The following is a 27,489-nucleotide window of genomic DNA, read 5'->3' on the forward strand; positions in this document are numbered from 1 at the left end:
AAGGTGACCTTTGACTCAACAAACAGCTGATTCCTTTCACACTGAAATGTATTGATTTCCCTGTGATCAGCAAGTGTTGTACCCACTCTTAAAAGGTGTGAGAGAAGAAATTCTTATAAATAGAAAACAATGTTTTTAAACAGCTCATTTCGTGAGGTGTGGAACTGCACTGCAGAGCAAGCTATGAAACAGTTCAGCTATTTTCCGTGTAGGAAAAACATAATTTATGCAGGACTCCTGGGTTACAACATAAAGGTGGGTTTTAGTTAGGTTCTTTTCTCTTGAGAGTTACATTTTTGGACATTTTTTGGAGATTGATTTTTGTCCTGGAAAGATTACTCCTTTCTACGGGAGTATTGTTTTTTTTAGTACCTGATAGATAAACACCTTTTGTCACAGAAGGTGTCATTCATTAGCAGTTATGAGCCTAATGTGCTACCCATCTGCTAATCTCCCACCTTTGGAGTCGATAATTTGATTATTCATATGGAGCACAGATTCATCTGCAGTTAGGCTTAATGCTGCTGGCTGTGAACAGATGCTGAAATGTGAACTTGCAGCCCTCTGGCCTCAGCTCCATACGGCTTCAAGCAGAGATGCGTTGTCCTGTGCCATTCAAACACACAGTGATGACCACCGGCAGCGGGACATCACCAGCTCAGTCTTATTTTCAGATATGGAAATAAGGAGCAGCTGAAGCCCAGGAGGAGGATACAATTCAGACACTTGACACAGAAGTGAGGCAGACATCAGGGGTTACCACAGAATAGCAGTTGTGCATGCATGCCAACACGTGTGTGCTTTTTCATTTTATCATCTTGGCAATGGCTTTGACTTTACCCACATTGCCAGCTTTATTTGACCTTCCTTTGACCATCTGTGTCTTATTATGTGTTATAAGTATTAGTCTAAAACAACTGATATGTGCTATGAGATGGGTTCATAGCCATCTTGAGCTCAAAGTGCAGTACCTTGCAAGGAGGAGTTGTAGTATATGTTTATGTCTTGAGTGTGCTCCCATTGATTATCCAGCCTAAATTACTGAGGTTTGGTTGTTCATAGAGACATCACCAGCAGTTGAGGATCAAACTAGGGCTGCAATTCATGGGTAATTTCATTATTGATGATCATTCTTTTTATTTAATTTGCAAACTAAAAAAATCCACTCACGTGAGCTGTTCACCCATCTCTCCTTAGAAACTCAGTTGTTCGTGGCAGCTTGAAGTGATCCTGACGTTGAGCATATGTGAAGGGTGACCATCAAACTTTTCCTCAGCATTGAGGAATTGTAATAAAAACTTTTAACATAGAATATTATTCATCTAACGTTTCGTACAGTTTTACCAGCTGCAGCTACCTGCCTCTGTTGTACGTGTTGGGCATGAAATTGGGGAGGTGAGGGCGAGCTACCGCTGTATAACATACCAGCAACTTCTAAATGGTCTTTAAATTCCAATAAACAAACACTGCTTTCATACAGGGCATTGCTGAAGCATGAAAGCAACGACTAACAAGGTTAAAGGGGGAGATTGTGTGGTCATAGACTAGATGTAAAGCTGCTGTATTTTCTCCAGTGTGTGTTAAAGCAGCACTTCATATCAGAAGCTCATTATATCTGAGCCATAAAGTGATTATAGGCTCCAGTAAGGCATTGTTCTGCTGTTGACAGGATTAAATATGAGTTTAGAGAGAGGGAGCGTCACTGCTCTCTGCTCAACTGTTTGCTTGCTTTGTAAAAGCCAGAAGTGAAAGGGGCCGCGCACTTGACTATTTGCCAGCTGCGGTGCACCCTCCCTCTGTTCTTTTGCACATTAATCTCCTGCCAGTTTGTATATCCATCTAGACCTGTCTGCTTTGTTCTCGTTGAAGGATTCAAAGAAAATCCTTGAGACACCAAAGGCTGTAAATCTCAGTGTGACACTGATCAGTATCTGTCATTCAGTGCGAGTGCAGAATTCCAAAAGAAATGAAAGTAAGCGCTGAGTGCAGCGAGTTATTTGAGATTCTCTACTGCTGACATGATCTAATTGGTTTTTGTTTGTTTTAGTTTAGTTTCTTTGATTAATACTACGTAATTGCCAAGTTCTAACAAAATCTTTTTCTGCAGAAGAAGAGCGGAGTTGTGAAGACGCAAGAGAAGAAGGAGAGGTGGAAGGAGAAAAAGGTGGCAAAGCGTCAGAAGAAGGAGGACGAGGAGGTGGAGGAGGAAGAGGAGAATGTTCAGCCAGTGGTGGACCCCCTGGAGAACGGCTTCCTTCATCACGCCCAGCGGGAGCAGGAGAGGATGAATGAGAGGCTGCTGAAGAAGACTTACTCCAAGAAGAACAAAATGGTCAGTGTGTGCCTGCACGGCATTTTAAAGTCAAAATATCCCACTGGATAGAAGTCCAAGTTACAAAGGTTGCATGCATGTTGCATGGATTCTTGGCTTGTGTTTTGTGTGTTTTGCTGACAACAGAACAGAGACTTGCACTCTGTCCATGAAGGAAGAGGAGGCGGATGCTTGGGCAGAGGTGGAATCTAATTTAAAAGGCAGACTGTCTTTTTCTCCAGATGCTTTCCATCCTCATCCAAATCTAATGTAAAATTTGAAGAAGACGTTGAGGGAATGGATATTATTGTCAGCTGCTTTACTGATTCTTGCATTCACTGGGACTTTATACTGCAGTGTTATGGATGTCGCTTTATGTAAGAGACATGAGTTGTCCCTGTCAATGAGCAAACTTTATTCAGTGTCCAGAACCAGAGAAAAATCATTCTCTTTAACTCCAAAACATTGTGGACTTCTCACCTATAAAGTCACTTTTACTTGGGCAGTATTGAAAAATGGTGTATGGCATTTTAAAATTAAAGTGGTTCTCATTATCTTTGATATCATATTTGTATGAAAGGGCTTTGTTCCTTTCTTATTCCTGTAGTTAGGAATAGTGTTTCTCACATTTTTGTTTGTCTTGAGTTTAATCGTTGGCTTTTCTTTTGCTGCTGGCTAATGAGACTTTCTGTAGTGGGCAACCTACAGGCAATCTGCTGGTGCACCACCGTGTATGTCTTTCACCTAGAGATGGCTAGCAACCTCCCGCAACCATTTGCCAACCTGTAAGGAAATACAAATTTTTCCCTTGCAACTGGTGGTTAACAGAGAGTCACCAGCCTTTCTGTGTGGCTGTTTAGATTAGTTTAGTTTATTAAGATCCCCATTAGCACCTGCAAAAGCAGTAGCTACTCTTCCTGGGGTCTGACTAAAACTTTCTCATACATAAAACATGTACTAGGGCTTTAGCAATTAATTTCACAGTCGCTGCCTGCAACATCTAGGAATCACTAACAATTAGTCAGGGAGAACTAGTATTTTTCCTTAGTGACTAGTGTTTGTCAGGTGGTCACCAACAGGTCTTTGGGCCTGTATGAATGAGGCCTAAAGCTTTTTGGCTTATTGTTTAAATTAATTTTAAACCTACAAATGAATAAATATCATAAACCAAAGTTTCCGTTTGCTACCCGCCGTTCCTTTAAGCTAGCCTGACCTGTTCACCAGTGCCTTTACTGTTATGACCAACTCTGTTGTGATAAAAGGGAGGAACAGGTGTTGCTCAAATGGGCCTTTGAACAGAGTACAAGTTTGGATTACTGTGATACTGAAACTTAGACACATCTAGCAGCCTTGTGATTGATTGATGCAAGTACAGTTATTGCCGACGTCAGCATGCACTGAACAATGACTGTGGCTGTGGCATAGTAACTTTACTTCTTACACACTAAAGTCACTTACCACAAAAAGGGGCTTCACACACCGGTCACCCACAATACCACTCTTAATAAACTATAATACAAATATATTATTCCACGTCAGGTTTTCACTTTTGCTCCTCAGTTACCACAATAAATGCTAAGTTGAAGAATCTGAGTCAAAGGAATCTTATGCTTTGAAGCTACTGGGTTGAGCACTAGTTTTCTGTTTGATGTATACATGTGTATGTGCACACAAAAGACACAAACACTTCCGTAAATAAATTAATCAGTTAGTTATAAGTGATCCAAATATGAATGACAGAATTCTTAACATATTGAAGCCAACAGTGTTGTACAGCCCACATCTGCCTCACTGAGATAGCCCATCTGTGTGTTAACAGTTTGTTTAAATGGGCGGATATTTTATGCTCCAGTCCAAAGCCAAGATCCACCATAGTGTTGTTAAGGATAAAAGAGGAAATGTAGTCAGGAAGCCAAACTAAATAATGAGGCTATGTAGCCCTGAGGCCTCCTCCACAGACAAAAATATCTCTCTTAGACAAGATTTCCTTAGGAAGTTAACTTGGCTGAAAATGAGTTTGGCTGGGATATTTAGTTTGCTAAGAGACAGTTAAAAATTATGCATTCAGCTGATGCTGTATTTGAATTAGACTGCAATTACTGAACCAGATCTACATCCATGTACAGATAATAACTCCATAATGTCAGCAAAATGCTGCTGTCATGTGAAAAAACCTTTTAACTTGTGCTTTGTAGAATTATGTTTTGAAGCATGTTCTTAAGCAGAGAGTAGAGATTAGAAAATTAGATCTAAACCTAGAAGAAAAATAAAGTTATCATTTTTTAAACCCCTTTTATTTCTCCTTTTCAAATAATACCCATTAGTAACATCAGGCTTTCTCCCTAGGAAAAACCCAGATCTTTGATCTTGAAGCTCTTGAACCATTTCCACAAAAATTATTTTCATCTTCAGACTGTAGTGCAGTGTGGCTGTCAGCCAAACCACATATCTACAGAGAATGTGTTTTGTTTTGGGGTTTTGTGTTCAGATGCTTATCAAAATGACCATATCTTTGGTTAATGTAGTAAAATATTAAAACATACATAGGAAATCATAAAAGCTACAAATCTGCTTCCAGTCCATTTGAAAATGGAGCTACAGGCAATACTCCTAAAAGGCTGTATACCATAAATACTCCAGTACTGCAGTTATGTGGTCTAATGTGACAACAGCGAGACCGATTCAGGCAGGGACTCTATCAGCGATCCACAGTAATGAATCGGTTCCTTACAAACATAAACTTTTTAGGTGTTTGAACTCCTTAAGGCAGAGTGATCTCACACATCTAAATCCCCCTAATAAACACCTCAACTCTATGATCAGTAAATAACTATTTTCCCAGCTGTATAAATCCATAAAGTACCTCTGGCTACATATGCCCAGGTATTTGCTTGTTACTTAACATTGCTTAACTTTTAAACCTTCCAATCCCTTCCCCTTTCCTTGTATTAGTTGTTTTCTTTATCTTAGTGTCTGGCTGAGGAGTACTGTGAGCAAGCAGCTTCTGACTTCTGTTCTTAAGTTTGCCTTTAACTATAGCCCCCAACTCCCAGATATATTATTACTCTTTTGAGCCCCAACAATTATTTTGTATCCATATGGTATGGAAAACAGCACACAGTTGCAGTCAAAATCACAATACAAATGAATTATGTTGCATAACTAATGCATTACCTAACACCATGAAATATGAAACAACTCCTTTGCACGTTCTGTAATTAGCATTTAGAAAGTTGCTAAATGGCTCATCAGCGCTTTAATTGTAGGTACAGTTGGTGTTTGTGCAAAACCTGCTTTGTAAGAATACGAGATCACTGCGGCTGCTTTGCATCTACCCGCCTGCTCCCGTAATAGAATTTTAAGAGGTTTACCAATATAATCTGTGCGTGTGTGACAAGCAAGAGGATATATCAAAATAATTACACCAGACAATATAGTTAGAGCCTACAGACATTTTAATTGTTTTCATTTCTGTTTATCAAATACTCTCATATATTCACAGGTTATTGCATCGCACAGCGAAGCACCTACTCTGTCACCATCTTTTCATATATTTATGAGTCTATCCCTCACGTTCCAAGAGATAGTTAGCGTTAGTGTGTTTTCAAGAGTGGCTCGCAATGATCACAATCGCTAAAAAGGTTTAATACCAAAGCCTCATTTCATTTTTGTGACTCTCAAGTGATTATTTACAAGGAAATACTGCAGATATAAGAGGTAAGGAATACAATAGACTGAAAAATCTATTCAAACTCTGTTTGCATTCACCTGTTAGTCTTTACTGTGGAATTCCATGCATATAAAACTGCTTCAGATGGATTGGGCTGTGCCCTTAACTTATTTCTACATAATCTGTTCATAACTATTCCCACCTTTTATACTACTCTTATCTGTATATAATCTGCTCCTATTGCACTTACTGCTCTTGCACTTCTGATTAGATGCAAACAGCTTGAATCTTGCAGTTCATTACACATGTATATGTGTAATGAACTGCAAGATTCAAGCTGTCATTTACAGTCATATTTATCAAGATAGGTTAACAATAGCATGAGCACATTTACACTTAGTTATGTATGGGCATACTGTAAATTCTTCCATATAACAAAGGAGACTTAAGCAGATGGATTTGCACATGTAAATAAAAGCTTTCTGTAATAACAAGAAAGGAGCAGCACGGAGCAGCCACTCCTGCTTTAAAGCAGGTGGTTATGTACAGTTGGGAATTTTCCTGAATTTGACACAGACTTATTTACAGTTTTAGAAATTTTCAGTCTAATAAATTGTGACAAATACGTAACCCTTAGTAACTAATACATGTACTTTATAATCATCGAATATACTGAGAGTTTCCACCACCATATCACCCAAAGTACACTTTTTCTCCTAAGGCCTTTACTCTGCCCTCCTCTCTGTCCAGCTTAGTTTTCCCTGCCCATATCTCTTGCTGTTTTGCTGTCTCTTCAGTTAGAGCAGGTGTCTCTAGTGTATGTCACACACTATGATCTGCAGGCGAGGTGATGTGTTGGTCTCCTTGAGGCACCCTGTGGTGCTAGAAGCTTGCCGGAGGACAGAAGCTGCAATGTCAGAGCAGAGTTTGTCACTGGGGAACAGTGGGGGGATGACACTTGATCCAATTAGAAGACATGCCAATACCTCAAGAATGGTTAAGTGTGTGTGTGGCTTTGTCTATATGCACACCAAGGTCTAAGCTTTCTTGTTCCCATCTCAGTCACTCCATGGCAGAAGCCATTTTTGCAACAGTCCAATGTTGTTTACTGATTTTGTTGTCAGCGCCGAGGTTTTTTGATGTCCAGGACGGACATTGTTTGAATTGGGCAGGATAGTTTGCATCTGTTGTTGTGCTTGTTCTTTCAGCTCCTCCCACCACTTCACCCTATCCCTGGCATCCTCTTCTGTCACATGAGCCATGTGTCCTCTTTCACTGCATCCCGAATCTTCTCTGTAGTCTTCCTCTTTTATTCATGTCCAGCAGCTTCATCTTTATCATCCTTTGTCTAATATATCCACTGTCCCTGCTCTACACATGACCAAAGCATCTCAGCCTTGCCTGTCCAACTTTGCCTCCAAACTGCTCAATGTGAGCTTGTCCCTGTGATATACTCTGCTGCTGCTCATTCTGGTCACACCCAGAATCTTCAAAATTGCCACCTGCAGCTCTGCCTACTCTCTTTTTTTAATGCCTAGGTCCAAACCATAGATCATAGGAGGTCCTACTACAATCTTATAAAGCTTCCCTTTCACTCTTGGTGCTATCCTTCTGTGACAAATCACCTCTGACACTCATCTCCACCCGCTGCACCCTGCCTGTACTCTTTTCTTTACTTGTCTCCCTCTCATTCACAGACATATATTCTTATAGTCTTGCTTCTACTGACGTCATTCCTCTTTTCTCCAGATCGTACCTCCATACCTCCACCTCCTCAGGCTCTTTTCCACCTCCTCTCTATTCTCAGTACACAGTGTGAACATCATAGTCCATGAAGACTCCTGCCTGAGGAGGCTCAGAGTCTATCCCTGACGTAATCCCAACTGTACTTTGAACCTGTCTGTTCACCACCGTCTTGTTGTCCTCATAGATGTCGTGCACCACCCTCACATACACCCCCGTCATTTCTGTCTTCCTCATTCATTACCACAGTTCCTTTCTTGGCACCCTGTCATATGTTTTCTCTAGATCCACAAAGACGCACTTAAGCTCCTTCTGGGCTTCTCTATACTTCTCCATCAACACTCTCAAAGCAAATATGGCATCTTTAGTGCTCTTTTTTAGCCTGAAGCCATAGCCTGCGTACTGATAGTCCCCTCTCTTCTTAACCTACTTTCAAGTCTTTCAAAGATCTTGGTGGCATGGCTCATCAACTTTATTCCCCTGTAGTTACTCCTGCTCTGCAGATCACCCTTGATCGTTCTTGAAAATCAGTACAGTTCACTTCTCTGTTCTCTATTTCTGAGACATCCTCTCACTCTCCATGATTAATGTTAAAACAAGCAAACTTTAAAATACATACTAATGACAGTCTATAACTCTTCAAAGAACCTTACCTCATTATAAGCTCAGCCTATTTTCTAAGAAAATAATAAAACAAAAAAAACAAAAAACAGAATAACACGGCTTTAAATTTAACACATCCACCTGTCGAGGGCAAAGCATTATTAGAGTATGAAAATTAAGGCAATATCTATAAACATAAAAATAATAGAAATATGTTTTATCACTGCTATAAGACTTTGGAAACGCAGGTTGCAGACCACAGCAGCATGGCTTTGACCTTCAGTTGATTCAGAAGGGGTCATGAATAACACATAATGCTAACTTGCCGATGCACGCATTCACTTCACCGTTAATGTCCATTAGTACTTTGTGTTCTACATACCCTGCTAACAACGTGATATAACAAGGCATCTCTGGATGCTCTATTATTAGGTAGCATCCTCCACATCTCCATCCAGCCTTTTATTAGCAGCCAGCCTGTGAAAATGAAGCTAGCACCCTACATGCTCCTGTCATAGTCTAGCTGCTTCAGGACTACTTTCCCAGCTTCATATCAAGGTGTGTGTATACGTAGTAAACCAGCTGGAGACAGATCAGATTAGCTGAGGCATTAACAGTGCATTGGAGCATGGTTCAGGGGCAGTTTGAGAGCTGTGATATACAGTACGCAAGAGTACCGCTATGCATCAGCAGTGGTGCAGTGGTAATGGGGGGTTGCGATCAGGATGAGTGATAACACTGTAAGGCTGGTTGTTATCTGGTGAGCAGCGACCCTGAGCGGTAGCAGTTCATCTCATAATATCTCTCTGGGCTAACCGTGCTTCAAACTGGGAATAAGGTTAAAATGGGCATCAAGGTGAATCCTCCTAACTGTGTCATACTGTGAAAGTTGGTGACCTGCAGTTTATTGTTGTTGATAATAACACTTAATTTGGTTGTGTTCGTAGAGAAAACAGCTGCTAGATGAATCAAAGTAAATTAGTGTTACCATAAAGAAGCTGCTTACTTTGGCAAGAAGGTACAAGTTTTGCAAAAAGAATATCTTTATTCTCCCGAGGCTTGACCTACTCGCTCACATCACAGCAATGTTGCTTATAAAGTTGTCATTGATTGAGAGACTGTTGCACGTTTAATGAGGTCAGACCTAAAATATGGAATCCTTGATGCAATTATAGGGCTGGAAAGCTTGTAAGTTGTAGTGTGATAGAAAAGGTCTTTATTCCTGTTTCTCAGGTTAACACTGCAATTTAACAAAGAGCATTATTAGAGGAGTGGATAATGAGGTACGCTGCAGAGGTGTCTGCAGGCAGAGTGTGTGTGCGCGTGTGTGAGCGCATAGAGAACGACAGGGATGAGCAAAGGACTAGTAAGAGACCTTGACAGATGAATTGGGTAGTTGTATGTAACCTGAATATGTATGCATGATTGCATAGCAGATAATTGTCATTGCTACATGAACAAAAAGCAAGTATGAGAACACACAAACGCCTGTACAAGCAAGAAATACATGACTAAAAAAATGTTTCACTGAGGGGTTTTTTTTAATCAGAACTTCCTCTTGGCTGGCTTACCTGTGAATCCTCAGTATTAGAGTATTTTATTGTGTCTTGTTACCTTTGTTGAATTAAACTTCTTAGTCATTATTACCTGATAACAGAAATGACATTGCATGCTGAGATTATCAAAAGCAAAGTGGGCTGCGTAAGCTGTACCAATACAGAGTGGAGACATTTAATTCAATAGGTTTCATGCTATTTTTAACACACTGATTCTGCAGCCTATTTCACAAATATTATCAAGCTGTACTTTGTCATTCCCCAGCTGTGTCAGTAACCTGTTCCAGACCACATTCACAAAATCATTGTTTTTCTAATGTGGTTTGTTAGCGTTAACCATGGTTTAAAGGCAGTGTTTCAAACTGAAGACAGCTCATTTACGATTTATTTGCTGTAAGTGTAGCTACACATTGGGAAGGTTTAAAATAAATGATTTATGACTTCTAGCGGACCAAGAAATTACATAACTGCAAATTTCCAGAGTTTACAGCACAGCTAATAGGACACTAGCATGTGAATTACATACAGTAAATAAGAATAGAAAGAATAGAATAGAAATCAGACTATAACTATATCTGATACTATCATGGTAGATAATATAGTAGAGTCAAGAACATCTGCACATGATAAAAGTACATTATTCAAATTCATTACATTCCTGGTAAGGGGGGCAGGGAACTCCTGTTCCTGAGATGATTTTCCTTTATGAATAGGGGTCTTGAAGCATTTTCTTTTCTCTGTACGCTTTTTAAACCTTCCTAAATACCATCTATTTTTGTGCCGCAGACGGACTGACCACAAATTAGGTGAGAGGAGCCAAACTTGTCCCCATGGGTTTCCACTGGGGCTGGTTATGTTGACTTTGCCTGGGATGCCGGGGGAAGGCTGGGAATGGAGTCCCATCAGTGTTGAAACAGAGGTTGGGGAGGGCATAGAGGGATTTGGTGCCTACAGTCTGAACTAGTCCAAAGACAGTTTAATTTGAAGCTCAGATTCCTGCTATGACTCATGTGACTGTGATTGGAGCAATTCAATGAAAAAGAATTCACTGAGTAGTTGCCTCTAGGAATATTTAGCCCAATCCCCCCTCCACTCTTCAAGTGGAGCCTCCAAGCACCTTTAGCAAGAAGAGAAGAGGAGGTTAGATAGATACTGGAATACATCTAGAAATAAAGACAGGTGAATGACAAATAACAGCCAAACCTACACAACTACTGCACCAGCTGTGCTTAGCCAGGTGGATATTGCTCCGGACAGTGAGCAAAGATTAATGTCAGGCCATGTAGGGTGCTTGGTTGCTTCACTGTTGAGCTATAATCATGCACACATCCCACCTCTTTTAACAAGTCATATTCATTGAGATACAGCAGGTCTACCTCAGAGCAGCCACTCTGGGGACAGTTAAACCTGCATGGGAACATTAAATTAGCAGAGGTCTGAAGTCATGCTCTGTTGGAGCTGGGGCTATTGCATGCTCCATGCAAGCATGGAAGTGCACCAGAGGCGAGGAGAAGCGCCTGCTGGATATACTGTTTTCTTTGTGATACTGCAGTATAAGGATAAGCGCATTATCTTAAAGTCATGGTTAATTTTGCGTTGCAGTACAGAGTGTTTTCAGTGCAGTTGTTACGTTTTATACTCAGGAGGCAGGTGTTAGCTGTAATAAATTTGTCAGGACATAATTTGTATGTGCTTTGCTTGCTGGCTAGTTGTGATTGCTTTCTTTTTTATGTAATTTATTAAAGTGGGACCTCCCAAGCTACATCATATTCTGGTTTTGCATCTGCTGGAGAATCTGTAGCTATAGCAACAGATATATTGCTCCTGGTAGATGTTTAACTAGAGCAGACAGCAGGGAGAGACACTTTATTACATCTTGTGCTTTATGATTTACTGGATCATTGTGGTTTATATTACAGTAATGTTTAGGGAGCTGTTCAAAAATGTGTGCTCCAGGAAATCTTGGGTATCTGGAGTCATATTCCTCCAGCAAAGGCTTTCTGCGAAGCTGCGTCTCATAGTTTAAACAGCGAGTCATGTGAGGTCAGTTTTATTGCAAAAGGCTCTTTATCAAACAGGCTTATCACAAAGGTCTTGTACAGATGTAAACAAGAAATGAGATTGCAAACTGTGTGTGAGTGAGTGGGTGTGTGTGTGTGTGCCATTTGTAATGCTCACTTTTAACAAAAACAATCTATCACTAAATCTACCTCTTACTGGAGGTGTCACAGGAAGCACACTGTCGCTTTGAACCTGAGCAGGCTTTAACAGGCACTGAACGCCACAGTTCAGTTCACCGCTGGGGAGCAGAGAACAAACTGTTAGAAATGAGGTCGCTCAGCCCAGATTCTCAGATTGTGTTGCCTTTCATGTCATTTCAGACCGATATGTTAAAGTCAACCGATGCAGGCTTTTTTTGGATGTAAATATAAATGAGGAACCGTCACAAAATGTTGCCAACTGAAGTTATGATTAGGATCATTTGCATTATAGTGCAGTAGCCTTTGCATTTCCTCATTACACGTGTTAACCATTTATTGGAGGAGGAACAATTTAAGGTAAGTTGATTTGTTTTTTTAAAGGCAATATGTAATATTCTCTCATAACCCTGTACGGCTGGAATTTTGAAGTTCCAGGTATTTCACTAAGTTCCCTGTAAAGTGTTAATATGTATGTGCAGGGCTTGCAAAATTTCAAAATCCCTGGTAGCCCTTCGGGCAGGGACTCTTCAGTTTTTGGTAGCCCAAAATAAATTTAAGTAGCCCGAATAAAAAAGGGAGCAATTTTTTTTAAGTTTTGTTTCCTGTTTTGTTTCCGTTACAATATTAAATTTAATGTATAATATTGTAACGGAAACAAAACATTAATTATAAAATTGTTGAAACACAAATTACAACATTGTATAAAAATTACAATCATCAACTCAAATACTTGGATCTAATTGAACAGAAATTTCTATGAACTTGTAAGAACTGTGCAGAACATGAATCAGTCTGTGTCAGATCCTGAATCTGAAATTTCCACTGAAGTCACGCGTAAGAGGCAAGTGGAACCAAGATCTAGGACATTTTTTTAGAAGTTTGCAAAGACTGCTAAATTTTGCCAATGGTAGTTCACTCTTTGCAACATAGCACGCTGGTCTAAACAGATTTTTCAGGTTTATTTTTAGTATGTTCTTTGCAATTGGTGTTTGTTCTTGGAAAGATATTGCAGACTGAGCAATAATGCATTTCTTGCATTTCTCATGGGTTCTAATGGGGGCCTTTCTTAAAATTACTGGTCCCAGTAACAAAGGCGCTTGTCGACTCAGAAATCGAGGGAAACCAACAACACACCCGGCAGAACATTATGTTATTTACAGGGGTGCACATAAGTGGTCCGCAGGTGCGCATTCGCTGTCAAAATAAAAGACGCGCACATTCTGCACCACATCTCTGTGCGTTCATCATTTGTTTGAAGCCAGCTCACCTCCTGCAACCACTTTTCCGAGAATACGCGCTTCTTTTGTGGTTCGGACTCCTTCTGACATTTCTTTGGAGGTGGAGGAACACCAAAGTAATTGCTTAAAGGAGCTTCTTAGACATCTTTAAGAGTTCTAAACAAATGTCTGTCCTCCTCCAGAAAATCTTATGTACGCAAACGGGCGTTGCAACTTCTTATCTTGTGCGCGTTAATTATTTTGACAGCGAATGCGCACCTGCGGACCACTTATGTGCACCCCTGGTTATTTAGCTCGTCATATTCCAGCCACAGAAATTCTTTTGTCCATGAAACCATAAAGCTGCACTTTCTTTTTCCCTCATAGTCTGATTTGTCATAACTTTTCCGTTTTGTGGTAGGCTTTTCTTTGGCTGTCACTTCTTCACCCTGACCTGTCTTATTTGGCTCTGCAGAACTAAAATATATATCCTGCTGCTTTTACACTCGCACTCACATAACGCTGAGCGATTCTCTGCGCGATCAACCTCTCACATGTTTAAGCTTGCTGCGGGAGATTTCACTTGTCATGTTCGCATAGTAAGCTAACGATTGATAAGACGATGTCAGAGGAATTGGTGCGCAAATTATCGTCACTCACCAATCAGTGCTGCCGCTCACTATACACAGTTCGCGCGATTGCAAAGTGAAAGCAAAAAACAAGCACAAATTCAAACGCGATTTCAATATGTCACATAGTGACAGTGGTTCACCGATGCCAATGACATAATTACCCAGCTACATGTCCGAAAGAATGCAAAAGCATTGACATATATTTGTCCTTCCTATAGCCCGACGGGCTGGGCTGAGATAGATTTTGGTAGCCCGACTGGAAAAATCGCTAGCCCCGGGACGTCGGGCTAGCGATTTTGCGAGCCCTGATGTGGAGACTATTTGGTACTGGTTTCTAATCACTGCTCTGTATATCATGTAAACAGAGTTTGGTGGCTGTCATAGTAAAGTTTTATACATAAATTTTTGGATAAATGTTTTGTAGGTGGCACTTTGTGTTGCTTCCTATTCGTGACAGTAGATCCTTGTTCCTGTGTTTTGTCTGAGCTAAAAACAAATGTAAAGACAAAAGTGGCAGATTCTGGCTTGAATGACTTGTTACTGTTTCAAAGATTACAAAAACTTGCCAAAAAAAGAAAAAAAATGTACTTCAGAGTCTCATATTAGTTCAACGATAGGACTGTTTGACCAGGTTTCCTGGCCAAATGTCTGTCCGACTAACGAGGGCGGGGGTAAGAGAGAATGGAAGTGGGTGGCAGTCCTGAGTCTTTACTGAAGTAGATAGCTGCTGTACTTGTAGCAGGTCTTTTGTTTGGAGGCCTGTGTTTTGACAGGCCTAAGAGGGGTAAGACAATGGAGTGACCGTGCTGTATCTTGATGTGTTCCTGCAGCTGCCTGCTACACTCCACTAATATTGCTTGCTTTCATCAAGTGCTTACAAGTGCTTCATTCTCTCCTTGTCACAGTTTGTTTAGTTTGTTTAAGTTAATTAGATCTTCTGTTAGCACCTATTTAATTATGCTCTGTGTAACTGTTGTTTTGCTCGAAGAATGTGGGGGTTTTTTGTGTGCGTGTGTTCCAGTGTGAAGTGCATGCTTTTATTGTGTGTGTGTTCCTTAATGGGTTGTAGGTAGTCACTTGTGCACTCATTGTGCTCACATCTGTGTACCTCTGTGTGTGTATCTAAGCCTTTGGGCTTATGAATGTATAGATTGGGGTGTATTTATGAGTGTGTGTGTGTGTGTGTGTGTGTGTGTGTGTGTGTGTGTGTGTGTGTGTGTGTGTGTGTGTGTGCGTGCGTGTGCTCATCCTCGCTTGGCTGGGATATGGTGCTCGGCTGCCTGGCAGCATCTGAACATTTAAGTGTCTGTCATCGTTGCCACTTTAGTCCATTAGGGTCACTACATTAATGGGATCTTCTGAGGCCCCTGCCCTTGTTTTCATAGCCAAGTGCCTGGAGGAGATGTGGGGGGGATGACTTGCAAAGCTGGACATTTATTCAGACAGATTAAATGGGATTACTGATGTCACCGAGACATATGTGATCTCTGCAGCCACAGTTTTCCTTTTCTTTTTAAGTGTGCACAGATTTGCCGTGATACAACACTGACCCCTGCTGTATTAGTCAGTCACTGCACCCACATGTATGAGGAGGTAGTGATGATGGCGCGTTAACCCTTTAAAAGACTGCACTGCATCGTCCATTGGGGGTCACTGTTCCCATTTGAAAAAGAAGGTGGAAGCCTCTGTTCTATCGTCCTGCCATTTTGACTGCCTAATTTAAAGCATATCAGGGATTACAATATTGAACCCAGGTGTTGGATCTTTTGCGGTTTCATCAACGTTTCCTGCAGTGTCTCGTAATGTCTGCTTAATGTGGCTTCTAAATGTTGCCATGAAAACAGCATTGTCAGTGATAATGAAATGCCTCTGGAATGCTGAGGCTCATGTGTGGGTTGTATATGCCAGCACTGTCGCTCCTTAAAACAGCAAGCATCTACACAAGGTCAAACATGTCCAAATCACCAAGAACTCTTCTAGCATTAGCTTTATATTGACACGAGGAGAGGGTTGGTTTTTTTTAAGCTAGACATATTTGAAATGTTTGTATTTAGAAGGAGGTTCTGTATGTTTTAATGTGTTGTGATTTAGGGGATATGTGTCTGCAAGCAGGCAGCATGTGTTTGGTTCCTGTTTTTCCTCTTTTAAAGGCCATTCACACAGTAGCAATTGAACCAGAGGCTATAATTGTGTTTTCATGTACTATAGATCCTGTCATTAGGCCCCTGGGTCTGCAGGCAGTTATATGATGACAGCTGACAAGGGGGCGCGGCTCCTTTGAGAATGACGGGGAGGGAGTGGGGGGAGGGGGCACATACACAAAAGCCACAATTACTTCCTGGACGGTCCCCAGAGCTCAGCGGTTGGAGTGTGTATGTAAAATGATGTGGGAGAGGCCATTTGCAAAACAAAGAAAGGGTATGTGGGGGGGGGATGAGAATGATTGCTTTTGCACGATAGAGCATGTATACCCTGAGGCGGGGGGTAAAGTGGATCACTAGGTGCTGACACACCCACTAGTAGTCCTTGAGGAGTTGGAGGAGTTAGGGGTGTGGTTCGTGTGGTTGACCCCCTTAGAGGGAGGTTTGTCCCTTGGGCCCTGACAGTAGGAGATGGTCCAGTGAGTAAACATCAGTTCAGTATTTTCAGTCAAAAGTTACAGATTCGGAATAAGACCCTGAAGAAAATTCAGTTTGTATAAGAAAAGTTAAGAAAATTTCAGAAAGAATTGTAGTAGCATGAGTTAAGTCTCCGTTTTTCAAAGCCTAAACTTGTAAAAATTAAACTTGTTTAATACGCCTCTGTTCAAAACCACATAACTCAGTATAAGAAACAAAGAGCCTTTAAAAATCATTTTGAGCATTTTCACATTATTAGAAACCACACATGGGAAGCATTAGAGAGTAATTGGAACATGTGACATGTGATTGAAGTCAAAGGCCAGGCTGGAGCCGTGACACTGAACTGCAGACATTACAGCATCACCAATTAGCAGTGCATTGTTGCAATACTGATTGGATAATATCTGAGCAGTGCAGTGAGGTGTGAGAATGTTTTGCAGGGTTACAAAGCTGAATTAGCCCAGTCGCTTTCAGTTTAATTAATGACCCAGTAGTGGTAGTATAATTGCTTTTCAAAGTGTGTCCCTTCTGACTCTGATGTAGGGCACTGCACATAGCTGTCTTGGTTTAAATGCCCAGTTCAGCTCCCACAGGGCTCGTCTTTGCCAGCACTCCCCCAAACCGCCAGCCCCCGACCTCCACCGCTGCTTCAGCCGCACAGGGATAGGTATGACATGTAGTGGTCCGCATGAAATATTCAGGAGCAATTTCCTCTAAGTTTGAAATAATACCTTGAAATGTTAATGCAGTCTCAGTGTGTGTGTTAAGTGGAAAGCATGCTAAGTGTTTGCATTGTCCCAGTGCAGGGGCACCTGTGTTTAAACTGCTGTTAATGTGAAGCAAAGAAGCTGCACTGGAAATCCACCATAGGAAAAAAAGGAAAGTCCGAGGGGGCTGTTACCCTCCCAGCAACTAGCCCAGATCCTTAATAGTGTGCTAGTAGACACACATGTGCTTGGAGCTCTTCAAATGACTTGTACACACAAATCACACATACGCTACATGCTGTTGTAAATGCCCACGTAGATACGTTCTTTAAATCTGTCTCTCACACACATGGACACATTAACACCATTGATGCACTGTTCAGACAGTTTTTCATTAGAAGTTGACAAGTGCACCAGCATTCTTGGTTCTGAAAGGTTCACAACAGCCTGTGGTTTTATTCAGCAACAGGCCATGATCTGATATCTGCTGCCATTACTCTGGCCTCACCCACTAGGTGCCTCTTCAGCTTGATCGTTCCAGAGACACTGTGATGCTATCAGGCTCGGTGATGCCTCCATCAACTGATACACCCCATGGATTAGGCGGACACTTACCACTGGCTGTTTTTGGCGAGAAAAGCATTGCAGTGTGTCTGCAGAAGCTGACACAGCTCAGTGTAAATATTAATGCTATGAGCTTAAAAAAATCATCCACTGTGATTTGTATATCAGGCAAATCAAGATTGTTATCGTTTTATTTGTCAGCTAGAAGCTCACACAAAACTATACACACACCCTTGTTCAGATTGTCTTTCCGCTCACAGTCAGAGGCAGTGAGCCTCGCAGGGGAACACACACTTGGTTGCACAGTTCCTCTATGTGCTTTTGCCCCTCAGCCATGACAGCAAGGCATTAAATATTAGTGATGTTTTACGGCAGGTTTGTAACACAGTTACAGTCATCCGGTTCACCTTTCCACTGTCTTTGCACACTTTGGGGCTTTGCTTTGAAAAACCTGAGACAAAAGGTTAGCTTGATGGGGACCAACCTGCCTATGAGCTTTGGGCAGTGAATAGACACACACGATGTGGAGAAGTTAGCAAATATTGGCAAACACATTTTCACACAAATACCTGCACATATTGTATAATTAAAGATAACACATTGAGTTAACACATGTGCTGCAAACATACAGAAGTGCATGTCACACATCTGTCACACAGGATATACAGGAAGTGAACATAATGCATTGTCATTGTCACTATAAGATGCTCTATAAAACAGCGTTGTAGCAAATGTCTTATTTTAAATGGTTAACATTTTATGGCAGTGCATGATTGTAATATACTATAAGTTGTTGCTTATGTTGAAAGGAAAGATTTCAAAAACACTCGATTACTACTTTTTGATTGTGACCAAAATGGGATTTAGGTTAAGACTAAATGCAGGTCAGGCCAGGTCCTGATATGTTTATCCACTGAGCTTTCGAAAGCCAAGCATAGTGTCTGCTTTAACAGTTAACACCAACAGCAGAGCAAGGGGGAGGGTGGCACCACGGGCAGGGGCAGTTTGGATATTAGTTATCTATTCAGCGAGGATTTTTTGCATGTCTTGTCGCATGACAACCTTGCTTACATGTCTGGCCTTTGGGTGGCGCAGAGGGGCTTGTCGTAGCAAATGACAGTGACCTCCCCAGTCCCCCACTCCTCCCGCCACCTTCTGGTGGAATTGATTAGGCATAATTGGAGGGAGTCAGAATCTGAGGCAAGTGGCGCTAAATAAATTTGGGTAGTGTTAATTGCAGATTCCACTGTGTCTGTGTGTGGTAGTGTGAGGGGTAGAGAAACACTTAGCCACTGGCTGACAATAGAGGATTAATTGGTCTCCTCCAATGAACATAATTAGACTGATTGTTAGGAGAGATAAAGCAAAGGTTTTATGGGTGCAGCAGCACTGTCAGTGCTAAGAATATCATCTCTTCTCCTCCTGCTTTCTAATTCCCCTTCTGTGGTGCAGTCCCCAGTACAAAGTTAATGCACCTCATTCTACTTTTAGTCATAGAGGAGTTGAAGTCCCAGCATATGAGGTAGGAGTAGATCGCAGGTTCACAGTCATCGAGTCTTACAGTGATAATGTGTCTTTAGAGAAACAGTCTAATCTTCTTTTCCAGCTACAGTGCAGCCCATGTATTCCTGATCTTTGATTACATCAGTTTTTGAGCTTTTATTAGTCCACAATACAAACAACAAAGAACCCTGTGCCTGATGAGGGAGCTATCATGCATTGAGATGATGAGAGGGAGTCTTGTCAGCCATCTAGACCAGGGGTCCCCAATCCCAGTCCACGAGGGCCGGTGTCCCTGCAGGTTTTAGATCTCACCTGGGTCAACACACCTGAATCACATGATTAGCTCATTACCAGGCCTCTGGAGAACTTCAAGACATGTTGAGAGGTAATTTATCCATTTAAATCAGCTGTGATGGATCAAGGACACATCTAAAACCTGCAGAGACACCGGCCCTCGTGGACTGAGATTGGGGACCCCTGATCTAGACCATGTGAATCCAATTGTAACTGGGGTTCATTCCTACTCCAAGTGGAAATGATTTGGGAGCCCCAGAGCATTAGTCAGGCTTGGCCAAGACAATCGGCAACAACAACAGCAGAGACTTGTGGGATTTGGGGCCCCATCACCATCCCAGAAACTCACTGAGCTAGAGCTGGGCTGCATAGAGCTCTGACAGAGTCCTCTTGGATGGTGCCCAGGTCTCATATAGAGAAGGAGGCCCCCATAGATTTCTTCAAAGGGGAGGGCAGAGAGAGAAGAACAATGCATTTGACAAGATTCATCAGTAGAGGTTAACCACAAACGGCTGCATGCTAGCTGCTACTATAAATATGACATGAAAAGATAAGATGAAAAACAGCAAATGGAGGAATCAAAGAACATGTCAGAGACTTTCAGAATTTATGCCTCACACAGCATGGGATCATAGTTTGACAAGGCAGGTGTTGGATTTCCTCGAGTAAGAGAAACGATGTAAGGCAGTTTTAAAAGTGAAAGTCTTAAATTCTTTGATTAATTGGTTAGTATTCAAAGCATATGTTCACTTCCTAGTACGAAGTGCAGTACTGTGCAAAAGTCTTGAGACACCCCTCATTTCTTTCTATTTTGCTACCAAGAAGCTAGAAGCAGCCTGTAATTTTTTAAAAGTTGCCTTGAGTAACAGTTGTCGAGGTTTTTTGAAGGTGAAAGGTTTTTTTCTTTTTTTTGGACATTGGCTGCTTTTTCACTCATTTCCAGTCCAGTCCTTGTACCTGACCATTTTCAGAGAAATTATTTTGTTATTTGTTGAGCCGCTTAACACTGACCTGTGAATCATATAAAAGTAATCATACCAAGTGCTGATTGAAAGGTCATTGTGGTAAACTCTGTTTGCATAGATTTCAGTAAATCGTTGGCCCTGTTTCCCATTTTCCTAGAAAAATGGAAAAGAAATGAGGAGTGGCTCATGACTTGTATCACTGAGAACCTAATTGAATTTATTTTTTAGACATGAAGACAGTCTGGAGACAGACCTCTACTATGGGGACACATCCATTGTGGGTTCTTCTAGAGTCAAAGCTCTTCTATTATGACAGGAAAATAAAACCCACACAATATTTCTGCTGTCAAATCCATGTTTTCATTTAATGTCATCAACATGTACATTTTTTCCTTTCTTTTTAATGTCATATCAAATATAATCCGAAGTGATTGATTGCACCAACATAACAATATTTAGTGAGTCAATCATGTGATCATTGTAGTGTGTAATGTGCTCCATTATTTTAAATTAACCTAGCATCTTTTTGATTTATTTTGTAAATGCAGCACAGTGATTTACTCGGTCCTAAAGAAGTTGGTTATTCAATCATAAGAATATATAAAGCTTATTGATTATTACAGCCTGAGGCATTTCTTCTCGTATTGTAGGTTTCCTTTCATTTGCTGTGTCAAACAATCTGTGTTTTAACTTTAGCTTCAAGTCATTTTGATAATTGATATAACATTTTATGTTGGTGATTTATTAATCTTTCTACGTGCCTGATACATTCTGTCGCTGCTTGGATTTGATATTAAACTGAAGGGTAAATATTTTCATGGTAATGTCCCTCTATGTTCAATTAAGTCGTGTTTCTTTTCTCGATTTTTCCACCCGGGAGGTGAGAAAGCCCAGTACAAGCTGACCTTACTTGTTAAAAGACATTTTCTAAAGTCCTCAAAGAAGTGGAAACATCTGCGCAAATGTTGTTTCCATGGACACCTGTCATGTTTCTGCCTAGCTCTGAATGAGAAAAACAATGTCGGGTTTCTGACCTGAACCAAAGACTAAAAAAGTCAGCAAGCTTTTCTGACTGACAAGGAAGCAGCCTGGGGGGTTGGCTGAGCTGAGCAGGGCTGCTGAGGGCTGGGGGTTGAAGACCTTGACTCCTGCACCCGTGGTGTGATGGAGAGACTTGGCCTTGCAGCAAAAAAGAGACGGAGGCTTCTGCTCAAAGCCGAGGTACCTCGGGGAAACATTTTGATGCATGATGGGTGGAATAAAATAAAATAAAATGGGATCAACCCGGGCAGCAGCAGTTATTGGTAGAGGGGAGGTGGATGCTGTAGCCCTCTGGCAACACTCAACCTAGGGCTAGCTCTGCTTTCTATCTTCTATGTTTTTCTATATGAAACTCCCACTGGTGCCCTGAGAGAAAACGGGCTGTTTTAAGATGTTCTAAAGAAATACTAGCAGATCGACATATCCGTTTTAACTCAGCTGGGCATTAAACGGGGAAGTGGCTCCCCTTTGAGGAGAACTCACTGACCTTGGCAGGAACTCTGAAGGATTACAGCCAGATTCTTCACTTTTGGGTTTCCTTTTGTGGCTTATTTTTAAGGTGCATGCTGAGTTTTTTGGTCACTGACTTCATCATCTCATAAAATTGTTACTATGACAGCCTAACTGTTAATCTTTCCAACTCCAGTTTTGTATTATTTTTACTATTCTCTACTTTATTTGAATCCGTTCTGCCACATGGCTTAGTAATAAGTTGTGTTTGGAGTGGACTGTGACAAACTGTTTCTTTTATAAATACTGCTCTCTAATGGATGAAACTACCTTGGTGCACCATTTCCAACTGATCCTATGTGATGGTTTGTTGCTCCCTCAGTGACTCTTTCTGCCAAAGTAGAGATTCCACGAAACAAGGGAGAGGCGGTGATCCAGCACATTAACTGGAGAGGCCAACTCATTGTTTCATCTCACTAGCTGTTTTGCCTTGGCTGCTAGGTGGCTCCCACCTGGCCCCAGTGGGGTTGTGACTGCTGACGGTTGGCCGAGAAGTCATGGCCACAGATTAACTCTGCTATTTATGGCCCGAGCCCGTCTAACTACTGCCCCAGAGATGGGAAATATTGCTCACTTAGCAGGATTACTGGGTGCTGTAATGCCCCAAAGGCCTGCTTTATGGCAGGCCATAAATGTTCCCAGGGAGAGGCAGCGAGAGTCGGATTGATTAGCGCTCCGGACGAAAGTCGATCCGTTACCCACGCCCCACTGGGGAAGACTGTGATGGATGCTTCCGGGAGGTGGAGAGAGGCAATGAAAGGGAGGGGAGGGCACTTTGCTCTGCACCATGCCAGTCCTACACATCCCCACAGTGACACAAGATGGAGGGTTCCTATTGCTCGCAGGGCTGCAGGAGGTTGTCAGGCAGTCACAGAGCTATAGCCACTGTATGCAGCGGCCCTTTGCCATCCCACTGGCAGACAAATGAAGAGGCGACCTTGCCACATGCTGCCATTTACCAAAGTCCCCCTTGACACCTTGCATCCCCCAGGCATCTGTCATTTCAAAAGATAGACCCCAACTGCACCCCACACCCCCTTTGGGGCAGTCATTTCCTGCAGTAGACAGTCTGATATACACGCAACACCAGGTCTTTTTTGCCTTTACTGGATGTCATTATTGCATGGCTACAAGAGTATATTAATGTGGGGAACAAGCTGGAAAAACAATGTGTTGCTTGCAACCTAATACTAAACATAAAAATCGAATCAATGAATGAAATAATAAACACTGACTTCAGTCAAGAAACAGAAGGATCCACTTCTAGCTGACTTCTTCAACTCAAAATGGTTGTTTTAATGTGGATTATCTCTGGTTTTCTGAGACGTTAACTTATACTATACTACTATAATAAATGTTCAAAAGACACAGAAATAATCTAAATGGACTTTTGTTACATTTTAGTAATGACTGATTTGACATCTGTAGTTCTGGGAGTATCGCCCTTTATGGTTACGGCAGCGCTTGTTTCTGATGAACAAGGACGTGTTTGTGGACACCCACCCAACAGCTGACCATCATCATCCACTCAGGTGCTGTACCCTGCTCCAGGATTATAATGGCATTAAAACTGACATGATAGCACTGGAACTGTGATAAACATGACAGTGGCATTTTTCAGAATAATACAGCGCAAAAATAGATAGGATTGATTGTTTATAATCTAAAAAAACAACAACCCTGAAATGTATAAGCTTCATGTAACTATAATTTATGGCAGAGTTGTTTTTGGTCTACTTGTTGCACAGTCTTCCTCGCTTAGATAATGATGCCCCATAAAGACTCTATGAAGACTTAGCAGTTTGTCTTTATGTACCAGTAAATAACTTTTTGTTTCTTTATTTGCTCTTTTGTACAAATCCACATTAAGATTGATCAAAATCTACAAATTAGTTTGAGTGTTTAGCACATAACAGCTCAGTTAACACAGCATCTGTAATGAGTCAGTGCCAGAGGCAGTAAATACTACAAAAATAACAGCATGAAAGCTAAGTGGTAGGACAACATGTACCAACTCTCTCACCCCAGGTAGTACTGATTTCTTACAACATGGCGCTATGCTCGCTACACCTCTCACCTCATCCCTCCGGCTCCCTGCTGTTCTTCAGTCTCCCTGACATACCTACACAGTTGGACTGCAGCTGCCCTTATACAAGCCTTCCACTGGTTTCAATATTTTCCAAATGACTGATTTGAGATATTGGCTGCATGTGTGTCTAGTTTTTTAATATGTAGGATTTATGCACAATTGTGTATAGTGTGCAGATTTGCATATGTATGTATTGTATGCACACACACGTGCGCTCATACAAATCAATATGGAAATGATTATGCATATGGGACAAGTGCAACTGAGAGTGCCACAACATCACCAACGGTTTTTCATATTGTTGGCCGTTGTGGCAGATAGCACGATGAAAGGGATCAACAAAGTGGCCCAACAGCTGATGGAGCTCTGCTTGTTGAGTTTATGTGTGCTTTTGTCTTCTCTTTCAACTAACACAAAAATGTTTTATGTTATTTAGTAGACTGGACGCTCTGAGGAGCCTGCCTTTCATTCTGATGCAAAGTCCCCATGACTTACATCTGCTATTGAATTACTAAAGGAACCACATCAGCAGGTGTTTTGGTTTTGTTTCAAACTGTGCTTGTGTGCCAACTTTGGTTTATGCAAAAATAGTTTAGCCCTTTCCTCCACTGCACCAGCCCTTTATAAACTTACACTTACACACTGTAATAGGTGTACAGTTAGACCACCATTAATTTTACTGCTCTTAACTTCATAATTTGCAGTGTTTCTTTGTTCCTACAAGTGACAATCCAAGCATGTGTTTTTGCCACCATGCTGGGTAGGAGTTGCTTTTCTTGTTTAATGTGGTAAATCACAAGAGAGCGGGAAAAAATGCCTGTCACACAGATAAAGCTGATTACAATGCTTATCAGATACATGCACATAATTATAGTCATAATGCAAATGGAACAGCAGTCAAGATAACACAAAGCCTCTCCACCATCAAAAAGCATAGCACGTGATGAAGAGATAGCGTATCATAGCTGGCAACTGTTTTTGGTAAGACAAAGCAAGCATGTCATGAAGTAACAAAGCATGCCGCATGCCAGAAATGCTGGTCAATAAGCAGGAAAATCCCCTTCGTGGCTGTGGACTATTTGTGTAGTTGTTACTTCTGAGTATGTTTTGCGTTGTGAAAGGTTTTCATCATCAGTATTGACTTGCCATTGGTAGTACTCAGCTCTTGGTGTTAGATGTAAGCCTACAGAAGCCCCTTTAAGCTGGAAAAGCCTCCTTGTCTCTGCTTGCATTCAGAATGTCCTTTCTTAACACTTTGAAATGCACTGCTGCTGTTACTGTTATGTTTGGAGCTTAATAGGCCAGCTTCATGATGTCACGCATCACATGCTACACCAGAAACTCTGGGCAGAGATTGGATTAGATTATTAAATTGAGAACTGGAAGCTTATTATATTTATGTACTTATATTTATGCCCCGCAAAATTTCTGGAAACACTGTTCACCTGATCTGTAGCTGCCCAAAGTGTTTTAAAATTTGGAACCAAACAAGTGCAGTAAAAAAAAGATTTTGTGGAGGTGGACACATGATAAAAATGATTCTTGGTGCTTATCTGGATTTTCTTTCGTGTTTCAGGTCACAGACAAAATCAAACTAGACAAGATCAGACAGGATTTTATTTATTCAGCCTATTGTTTTTATGGCGTCAGCTGGGCATGAGAGTCATGCTGGTCACACCAGCAGATGCCTGTCAGATAGAGGCTCAGACAGAGCTCAGCATTCTTACAGATAATAGGTCATAGCCTTTTACAGGGTTACGATAAAAACTGTCACATAATATCCGTGTGTAACCTGTTTGGTAGTATCACAGCAGCAAATCCAGTGCACAAAAGAAAGTAAACCGATGCTGATCTCTGAGTCATTGTGGTTCAGCTCCTGTGTTTGTTCAATAACATCACCACGTGCATAGTTTATTTCTCCAACAAGGCAGATGTACTTCTGACCCTTTGTTGTTTGTCAGCAAAATGATTTGGAGCCTACTGAGCCGAACTTCATTATGATGGTGACATGAAATATGTGCAAAGAAATAGTCCTTTAAAATGGGATGTAGATCACTTAGGCATAGGGCTCGACATAGGTTTAACACTAATACTAACAGCGCAAACACTGTAGAGTTATACCCCACACTTCACATGTGTGATGATAAGAGTCCCAGCCTGAACACATCTGCATACCAATATTCAGCGATATTCAACATGGTGATATCATAATATCAACAGTGATGGTCAGAAGGAACAGGAAATGACATGTTTAAATGTATCAGTGTACTCCTCCTGGCCTACCATATCCTCTGATCACCTTCAGAAACAAGAAAAGGAGGTTTCTTAAAGTTTTTCCCCTCTCAGTGTTGTTATGAGTACTAGGTAGGCCTTGATGTGGCATCAATCAAACCCAGATGAGCAGACATTCACATCCCTGTAAAAACACACTGGGGATATAGACGTAGAGCAATGTGCCATGTTGTGTTTGCTTTGTGAGCTCCCTAAGGCCTGACCTCCCAGCTCCATTTATGAGGACTGTTTACACAAGGGAATAATTTGTAATATTCACTTGGGGCTTTGGAGAAAGATTAGTGGGACAAAGGGTAAAAAAGGGATCAGCAGTTTGTTTTGCTTGATACAAACTGTAGTGGAAGTTTAGTTTGTTTAAGTTCACCCTTTCTGTAACACGAAATAAAGGGCTTGGAAATAAAAGTCACATGTACTTACAAGTACTTCAAAAAATGTGAAGAAGTAGAGTATCTGATTTTTGACTATCCAATAATCACTGTCTGGAGTCGGTAGATTGCTACTTTGAAGAGGATAGTGGTTGTAGCCTGGCTGAACACTGAAGTTATTCCTCTCTTGAAAGCATGTCAATGTATCTATACAAACTACTGAAGTTTTATATTCAACATATTATTTGAGGAAAAAAAAGTAGAAGTTTGAGATATCTGGTTGGTTTCCATAAAGATGAAATGCGTACACCACTTGAAAGTTGTTCAAGATGTTGTACAATATCAATTGGACTTTCGGTGAGATTGGCCATGCATGTCTATGTAAATGGTAAATGGCCTGCATTGTATAGCGCTTTACTTAGTCCCTAAGGACCCCAAAGTGCTTTACGCTACATTCAGTCATTCACACCCTGGTGATGGCAAGCTACATTGTAGCCACAGCTGCCCTGGGGCACACTGACAGAGGCGAGGCTGCCGGACACTGGCACCACCGGGCCCTCTGACCACCACCAGTAGGCAAACATGGGTTAGTATCTTGCCCAAGG

The 27,489-nt window shown here is 41.3% G+C and overlaps 1 protein-coding gene across 9 annotated transcripts in view; it reads left to right on the forward strand.

Moving 5' to 3' along the window:
* fbrsl1 (fibrosin-like 1) overlaps positions 1 to 27,489 on the forward strand; it is a 276,987-nt gene that overhangs the window by 79,661 nt on the left and 169,837 nt on the right. For all 9 annotated transcript variants that reach the window (XM_039620498.1, XM_039620495.1, XM_039620496.1 and 6 more), the window contains exon 2: positions 2,108 to 2,332. In XM_039620498.1, the coding sequence (XP_039476432.1) occupies positions 2,108 to 2,332 (225 nt within the window). The remainder of the gene's footprint in view (positions 1 to 2,107; positions 2,333 to 27,489) is intronic.

The sequence above is a fragment of the Oreochromis aureus genome, linkage group 12 (genome assembly GCF_013358895.1).
Source record: "Oreochromis aureus strain Israel breed Guangdong linkage group 12, ZZ_aureus, whole genome shotgun sequence".
NCBI classification, from domain to species: Eukaryota; Metazoa; Chordata; class Actinopteri; order Cichliformes; family Cichlidae; genus Oreochromis; species Oreochromis aureus.